The sequence below is a fragment of the Lagopus leucura genome, unplaced genomic scaffold, assembly GCF_019238085.1.
Source record: "Lagopus leucura isolate 7727_CA_CO unplaced genomic scaffold, USGS_WTPT01 109-6_obj-0_obj, whole genome shotgun sequence".
NCBI classification, from domain to species: domain Eukaryota; kingdom Metazoa; phylum Chordata; class Aves; order Galliformes; family Phasianidae; genus Lagopus; species Lagopus leucura.
Window position 1 is genome coordinate 4,258 of NW_024965668.1, and position 8,663 is coordinate 12,920.

At 47.1% G+C, this 8,663-nt stretch overlaps 1 protein-coding gene across 1 annotated transcript; it reads left to right on the forward strand.

Moving 5' to 3' along the window:
• Positions 1–1,331: 1,331 nt before the first annotated feature.
• LOC122192238 (calcipressin-2-like) lies at positions 1,332–8,145 on the forward strand. Its single transcript, XM_042892760.1, has 3 exons — positions 1,332–1,385; positions 3,497–3,670; positions 5,702–8,145. The coding sequence occupies exons 1-3, from the start codon at positions 1,332–1,334 to the stop codon at positions 5,894–5,896; spliced, it is 423 nt and encodes a 140-aa protein (XP_042748694.1). The 3' UTR covers positions 5,897–8,145.
• The last annotated feature ends 518 nt before the right edge of the window (positions 8,146–8,663 follow it).

The following is an 8,663-nucleotide window of genomic DNA, read 5'->3' on the forward strand; positions in this document are numbered from 1 at the left end:
GTGCAAACACAGTGAACAATAACATGCCATTTGTGTGCTGAGTTCTAGGGCTCCAATCCAGGGCGCACTGATGTCTGTGGAAAGACTTCCATTGATTTGAATTAGGCCTTGGCTTCTGTCCTGAATGAGCACAGTACCAGTGGAGCTATGCATGAAAGGAATGTTTGGAAATAAATCACAGGGCTGTAGAGCTGGAAGGAACTTGCTGTGGCAGAACCCCATTCTAATTCTAATTCGGGCAGCCATGTTTTCCAGTGCTTTCTCATAGTCCCTTACACAAACTAACCAGATTCAGTCCTAGAAATATCTTTTGCTGCTGCTGCTGTAATTGGAAGGCTATTTCTGAGCCATTATCCTGATGTCTGCAACCTTTCTGCCTGCTTTATGCCAACACAGCCTTTCATTTCAGTTCTTGTTCTTTGCCCTCTGTGTCATCCTGGTAAATTGCTGATGATGGTCAGGTCTCCTCTCAGGATTTGCTTTGCTAAATAAGCCAAGCCTTTTAATTTCTTATTTAGTGAGTTGTTCTTTCATCTTAGTAGCCTTTATCTGAACTTATTCCCGTTTGGCTTAATGCTTCTGGGACACAGGCAACAAAAGCTGTAACTTTAATGAGGTGTAATGGCTTTATGTAAAGCTGTTTCACTCACTTCCTACTCTGGTACAGCAGCACCACTACTTCCACTTGGATGTTCTCATATTATTTTTTTCCAAGAAGTTTAGAAATTGTACTGGAAGTTCAGAGGCTTCTTAAAAGCCTTTTAACAATCCTGGATCCTAAGAGCACTTTAAAAGTCTTGAATTGAGATGATTGTGGGTGTTGAATTATTTATCCACCAAACTTGAAAGGGAGAGAGTTTGCTTAAGTCTTGAAAGCACATTTTCTTATAGATCAGGATGGCTCTGAAAGACTTTTGTCCAAATAAGTTCCCTGAGCAGATATTAGTAGTCACAGCCCATAGCAATTAAGGCATAAGACATTTCCTGGGAATTAATATCAAGCTGGGAGGAGCTGGGATGGCTCAAGATGCAGCTGAGGCCCATTAGCTGCCACTGATGATTAATGACCTCTGCTGAGGTCATTATTATTATCAGCTGAAAATGTGCAAAAACTTCAGACATAGGGATCTTTTTAATGTGCTGTGCAGTTTCAGTGGGGGCAGGAGATGTGCCTGCACTGTGGGTAGGCTGTTTTGTGTTAATTGGAAATAGAGGGCTTGACTCCCACCTCCCCCCTGGTGTTTTTTGGGCCTGTTAATCAAAGTGAGATCTCTAAAGCTGCAGCAGTATCGCACTGAAAAGCGAGCAGAACGAAGTCCACGGTGCCTTAAATGTTCTCCCAGTGTTACGCTTGGTGTCTGGTCCTTCATCAGCTTGATTTGGAGGTACTCCCATCTGTCCCTCGTGGTGCCTAACGAGAATGGATCTCAGTATTGTTCAGAATGTTGTGCCCAGAACGTTGGCTCTGCTCACTGCTCTTGGAACCACATTTGAGACCACGGAACCCCACCCCACCATGGGCTGGCTGTCCAGGGCAAGGAAACACTGCTGTGCTGGTAAAGGGAAAATAGTTCTCCTACTTCATGCTCAATTGCAATGGAGAGATACTTCCCTAGTCTTTGCAGTGGTTTAACATTGTTGACCTGTGGTTCAGCTGCTGCAGGGGGCTTGGAAGTGTTCTCCTTGCTGCTTACTTGTAGCCAGTGGGACTGCTGTTGTAGTGCACTGATTGTCTCCTGTGTGTGTGTGTGTGCATATGTGTTTGTTTCCTTTAAGGTGCTGTAAAACCAACACTGCTTCAGAAGGCTGAAACAGACAGAATAGGCAGCTTTCAGATGGAAGCTTTAATTAGCTTCTCACTGCTACTAATTACGTAGATGATGCAGAGCTGTGCAGGCTTCTGCACACATTGGTCCCCTGTACCCCAGGCTCCTTCACCTTTGTGACCAAAATTCCCAGCATGGCAGGGCTGAGGGCTGCTGCTCTGGGCTGACCTTGAGACAAATGCCACTCAAAATAGACTTCAGCTCAGGGAAATCGAACTGTGCAAAAATGTAAGAAAAAAGCAGCAAAACAACCCGTGTGAAACCAAGGTGTGACGTGGTGGCGGTTTGAATGGCGGGAGATAGGACTAGACTGCTTGTGCAAACCTGTCAGCTTCCTGCGGGCTGTGGCATTTCTGTGTGCCTTTATTCACCCTCAGCCAAACCACCGAGCGCTTTGTTTCCTCCCAGCTATCCTCTGTGGTGAGAGGAAGAGGTGAGGGAGGTCAGGCAAAATGAAATGAAAATCGTGAAAGCTTAATAGGCCACGGGGAGCTTCTTTTGAAGGGATGCCAGAGATGGAATATCAGCTCTGGGGAAGAAGACCACAGAGCTGGCAGTGAATGAGAGGAGATCTGGTACATGCGCATCAGTTTCATGCTCCTTGCTGTGATCTGCTCTCCTGGTTAACTCCTCAGCCAGCATACTGTGCTGACATGGGGCTCCCACCGCTCTGTTAGTGTCCCAGCTACAGCTTCACAGCTCCAAGTTTATCTTACTAACGCATTTTGGGCTCTTGGTCCTGCTTGGAGGATTAACAGATGAGAACAGTATCGATCAGATGACATAAATTGAGTTTTCTGCTCGTTTCTAGTTCTACCCATCTCAGACCTCCCTATGCAATGCTAAAATCTTCATATTTATATCAGGTGCTTTTGAACATGCTGTTCTGAGCTAAACATTTTTAAGCCTGAAGCTGGCCCCTAGAACAGGTCACTATTTTCAGTTACATAAATATTTTTCTTGCTGCTACAGTGACTCCTGAGGAATGGGTGTATCTGTGCTCCAAGGAGCTGAATGACAGAACATCCAGTAGAACATAATGCACCCAGAGAGGCTGTGATGCCCCGTCCATCCCTGGAGGTGTTCAAGGCCAGGTTGGATGGGGCCCTGGGCAGCCTGGGCTGTTATGAAATGGGGAGGTTGGTGGCCCTGCATGGCACAGGGGGGTTGGAGCTTCGTGATCCTTGAGGTCCCTTCTAACCCGGTTCATTCTATGGTTCTATGATACACAGTGCCAGCAGCAGAGATTTGGAAGTAACCCTCGGTTACAGCAGGGCTGACTTTGTCTGCTGACCCTGCTGTTATTCTGCTTTTGTCCCCATGAGCTCACATGGCCTGGCACTTCCACTTGGATGCCCACTGCAGCTTTGTTTGGGCAGTCGCTGTGCTATCAGTTTTGCTCAACATTCACGAGAGGTTTACTTGCTGGTGGGCTCTCCATTTGAAGCCTCCTTCCCCCAGTATTTTCCACATTTTGTCACTTTCAGACCGGTGCTTTCTGTAGCTTCTTCTTTTGGCAGCCTTTACTCCTCGCTGGGCAGCCAACCCCAGGAGCACTGCTGCACCGACTGCCTGAGCAGCTGTCACCGAGTTCCAGCTCGTGGTTTAACACAGACTGATGGCACCCAGCACAAACTTCCTGTTCAGCATTATTTCTTTTTCATTTGCAGGAAAAGTTTGAAGGCCTGTTCCGTGCCTACGACGACTGTGTGACATTCCAGCTGTTTAAGAGCTTCAGACGCGTGCGGATAAACTTTAGTAGTCCCAAATCAGCTGCTCGTGCCAGAATAGAGCTGCATGAAACACAGTTCAGAGGAAAGAAGTTAAAGTTGTATTTCGCGCAGGTAATGAAATCTGTTCACTTCTGTGTGAGTGTGTGGCCCTTATGGAAATACTGTCCAGTAAAGCTGAATCAAAACAAGAGATGTTTCTCCCTTGCCCAGTATTTCTGCTAAAGCATTACTCAAACGTCGTTGTGTTGCCTGAGCTGTGCCTGCCCAGTTGGTCTGCAGTTAACTGAAAGGATCACTTGGGACAGGTTGCTCATTCAGTGCACAGTGCCACAGCTCAGAAGTGATGTACAGCATTTGATGCTGTGGGTAACACCCTAACCATAAAAAAACAGAATTGGGAATGGTTCATGAAAGAAGTAGGTCTGAAGAGCAGAACCTTGAGCCACAGTTAGGCAGAAGTGAGAAGCAGAATGTCTGACTGAATGAATGTGAATTTTTATTAAAAACAAACAAACAAAACAACCCAACAACAAAAAAAAACCCCACCCAATCCTACAACAAAATAAAAACCTCCTTAATTTCAAGTGAAAGGGAGAAGGGAGGGAGCAGAGCAATGTCCCGGCCTGGGGACATGATTGGATCCATCTAATGCAAGGGGGAGGGGAAGGTTCCGTTCTTCTTGGCCAAGGGAGAGGAGCCCAGATCTCCCAGCTGGGCACAGAAGGGTGAGGGAGGTTGAGAATCCTGAGCTGAGAATCTCTTCTAAACATATGTTAAGAAAAAGCATGGCCTCTGTGGTTTGTGGGATACTGATTAGCACCTAGAAGTAACGATGTGTGCTTCGAGCTGCCAGGTTAGGGCTTTAGAGCTTCTAGGATCTGTTCTGAAGATCTTCATCAAAACTAAGAGGCAGATAAATTCCTGAATCTTTACAACTGAGGCAGGGTAAGTGCTGATCTGAGCCTTGCCTGAAGCAGAACCTTCTTAGGAAGGTGGGAAACTACAGCTGTAAAAAGCCCAATGTTCTCAGCAGGTTAGGTGAGTTCAGAAGATCTTACAGTTGGATTTAGGTGTTGAAGATCTTCCTCAATCCCCTTTTACATGCCTTAATCTCCTAGATGTGGCTCAGAATTTATTTCAGAAAGATTTTGAAACCTGCTGGTAGGCAGGTTGGAGTTATTGCACTCCAACTGGACGATCAAGAGGTTAATAGGAAGATAACTCCAGAAAAACAAAATCATGCATGATAGTGATTACTCTCCACGTCTAAACTGGTTTCCTGCAAAGCCACTTAGGTATCTTCTCTATGTTCTCCAGTGCATGTGAGCTCAGAGCTTAGTAGCTGTGTCCAGGGAATGAAGAAGTGGAAGCAGCACAGTGTCTGGAGCAGCGTGTGTCTGTATGGAGCTGAGCCAGAACAAATAAGCACTTCCAGAACTAGAAGTACTGGGGAGCGTGGAGTGGAGCAGCACAGAATCCATTCACATGTAGCAGGGTGTTCATCTTCAACTTGCTTTCATGTGAATCCAGAGTATTGCTGCTGAGTTGGTTATGAAGTTGCTCAGCTATGGCTGCAGCTGTGGCGTAATTCATTTATGCCAAAGCTTCTTTAATAACACCCCCAAAGAAAAGCAAGAATCAAACTAGATAATTTAAGATGGACGGAAATAAAACGAGTGTAATGATTTGCAAACGACTAAGGAACACGATGGACTCCTTTCTCACTGCATCTCCATGTACCAAATCTTCAGAAAGGTTTCTGAACTTACTGACAAAGCCTCGGTGCAGGAATGGGTGGTTTCTAATCTGTATCTGCTTTTAGTTAGGACCTTAAACCAGCACAGCTCAACAATATCTATTGAGTTCACGACTCTCTGAACTTAGCAGCTGTGGAAACAGAAAAAGCTTTGCCCTTATCCTCAGAGGACACATACAGGAGGCACAAACAGTGCAGCCCTGCTCACATAACAGCCCCCCACAGCCTGTGTACCGCAGGGAGCCGTCTGTAAGGTGAGAGCAGATCCCTGTAGGCCTGGTCTGCTGAAACCCCGCCTGGGTGGCACTTGGGATTGGAAGTGTATGGTTTGAGTAATCGTTCCATTTCCCCATCCTAAACTAAAGTGTATTTGTTATGCTTTAAAGATTCAGACCTCTGAGACAGATGGAGACAAGCTTCATTTGGCTCCGCCACAGCCTGCAAAACAGTTTCTCATCTCGCCTCCAGCCTCCCCACCTGTAGGGTGGCAGCCCATAGACGATGCAACACCTGTCATCAACTACGACCTCCTTTATGCAGTTTCTAAGCTAGGACCAGGTAAGCCTGTGGTCCTTGGGTGAAAATCTGTTGGAAAAAGCAAATGAGAAATGGCAGCATAGAGAATAACTAGAGGCAGTTGGGGTAAAGGCTGCAAGTTGCGTTACAGCTTTGGAGTTAAGCTGATTTGGGGCAACTGGTTCTTTGCTTAACGTATTGTTTGAGTAGCAGATGGAAGCTTGCTCGCACAGTTTATCCTTGTGCTTGCTTTTATGTTTAGATGAGACAGCTGATGGTTTGTGCAGGGATTGGACAAACGCTTGTCTGTGAACCTAAAGGGCATTTGCTTTAAATCACACTTGCTCAGCAGTGCTTTCCAAGATGCAAAGTCCTTCAATGATTTAAGCATCACTGCACGTCCAACAGAGGGGAGAATGTCTCAGTTAACAAGTTTGATGAGAGAGGACCACCATTCCCCTGTCCCTGCAGGACTGCTCTGTTGGGACTGCTCGTTTTCTATTGAAAATGTTATGCAGAAGGAATGGGATTTAGGTGTAGTCTCTAAAAAGTGAAATAGGTAAGAATGGACAATGCAGACAGATTTATTCTGTCTTCCCATCTTCACCAGCTGATAAGGTGTGAAGCTGGTTGGGATCTTTGAAAGGTGCTTTGCCTTTAGAAAATGCTTATCTGATGAAGCTTAAACTTTTCATTTAGCAGATATTTACTTTCCAATTTAATTACCATGTATTTATGGAGAGCTTTCTTTGACTGCTGTTAGAGCATCCCTTTTACAGTTCTGAAAATGGAAAATGTTCAAGTTCCAGCCCTAAGAAATACCATTTAAAATTAGTCTAATTTACATTCATAACCTATAAGGAAAAATGGCATGTTGAATTATCCTCATGTGGAATTAGAGTAGAACCATACAGTCACCAAGGTCGGAAACCACCTCCAAGGTCATCCAGCCCAACCATCCTTCTCCCACCGATCCTTCCACCAACCCACGTCCCTCAGTGCCACATCTACAGGCTCTGGAGCACCTCCAGTGTTGGTGACCCACCCCCTCCTTGGCAGCCCGTGCCAGTGCACTTTATATCAAATCCAATAACAGTTTTGGCGGGCTGGGGAGGAGAGCTCATGAAAATTCAGCAGAGTTCACTTTTGAAATCCTTACGGGATATGGGAGTTGTCCTTGCAGCTCTACTGCTGCTGCTGTCTTGCTGTGAGAGCAGCCACCCACTGCAGGCACCTCGTCCCTGTGCTCAGTGTTACTGCCTGGCTGCCAGTGTGCCAGGGCTGTGGGGTGCAGGGAGCTGCTTCTGGGTCAGTAGGTTTGCAGGACCACCTGGCTTTGTTCTCCTGTGGGATCTCTCCCAAGGGGACAGCATGTAAGATTCCTGCATTTTACTTCCTTTGGGCTGGGAGACCACTGACAAGGGTGTCAGGTCTCACTCTTAGTCCTGCGTGGCAGATGATTACTCCCAGAATTGATGCTCTGCTCCTAAACTGCTGAACAAAAGGAAAACAAGAACTCCTTTTTTTCCTTTGGTGCAACAGTGTTATAAATAGAAACATGAAAACGAATTCCCTCGTTATCTGGACAATAAATCAATCCCTGTTCTACAGCAGTGGGATGTGAAATATCCCTCATTGCTCCACCCTCTGCGTGAAGGTCAGATCCAGCCTTATTGAAGGAGCCTGCAGGGAGCAGCAGCAGAAGTCACTGTGTGCTCCTCTTCCTATTTTTAGCACTCAGGAGAGAGATCGATTCTTGTTAACTGCAGTGGTGGCTCTAAAATAGCACTGCAGGTCTCAGCTGTGTGTTACTATCTTGAGGATTTCACTGAAAAACAAATCCCAGCAAAGCTTTGCTCAGGATCCCGTCGCTGGAGCTCGCTGCTGTGCAGCAGGCAGTGCTGTGCTCCTCACTGCACTTACAGTTAGCTCTCATTCCAGCAGCACAATGAAAAGTGTAACTACGCCTTAGCCAGCAAAAAGGGCTCAATGTTTGTATGAGCCAGAGCCAGAATTCTGTGACTCTGACTTGTGAGGAATATTACCTTAACGACACTGATTTAAATACACTGATTGCTGTGCAGCCTGGGCTGCTGGTTGGTGACCTGCACACAGCAGGGGGTTGGGATTGGATGAGCGCTGTGGGCCTTTGCAACCCAGGCCATGCTGGGATTCTATGATCCTATGTTTTGGTAAAAATTAATACCTGAGGACCAGAAAAACTCAATTAAGCATGTAAATAATGAACAGCTTCCAGCTGTGCGCTCTTGCAGCTCAGAAAGCAATTGGTATCCTGGGCTCCATCAGCAGAGGGGTGGCCAGCAGGGACAGGGAGGTGATCGTCCCCCTCTGCTCTGCCCTCATGAGGCCCCATCTGCAGCACTGCATCCAGGGCTGGGGGCTTCAGTACAAGAAAGACAGGGAGCTGTTGGAGAGGGTCCAGAGGAGCCACAGAGATGAGCAGGGGGCTGCAGCACCTCCACTACAAAGACAGGCTGAGGGAGCTGGGCTTGTTCAGCATGGAGAAGAGAAGCTGCGGGGTGACCTCAGTGCAGCCTGCAGTACCTAAAGGGAGCCTGCAGACAGGAGGGGAGTCAGCTCTGTGCAAGGGGAGATGGCAGCAGGACAAGGGGAAATGGTTTGGAGCTGAGGGAGGGCAGATGGAGGTTGGATGTCAGGGGGAAGTTGTGTGCTGTGAGAGTGGTGAGGTGCTGGAACAGCTGCCCAGAGAGGCTGTGATGCCCTGTCCATCCCTGGAGGTGTTCAAGGCCAGGTTGGATGGGGTCCTGGGCAGCCTGGGCTGCTGTGAAATGGGGAGGTTGGTGGCCCTGC

Coding starts and splice junctions, on each gene's coding strand:
- LOC122192238 (XM_042892760.1), top strand. CDS start 1,332: ATGTTCTCCCAGTGTTACGCTTGGTGTCTGGTCCTTCATCAGCTTGAT. Junction 1,386..3,496: donor TTCATCAGCTTGATTTGGAG/GTACTCCCATCT, acceptor TTTCATTTGCAG/GAAAAGTTTGAAGGCCTGTT. Junction 3,671..5,701: donor TAAAGTTGTATTTCGCGCAG/GTAATGAAATCT, acceptor TATGCTTTAAAG/ATTCAGACCTCTGAGACAGA.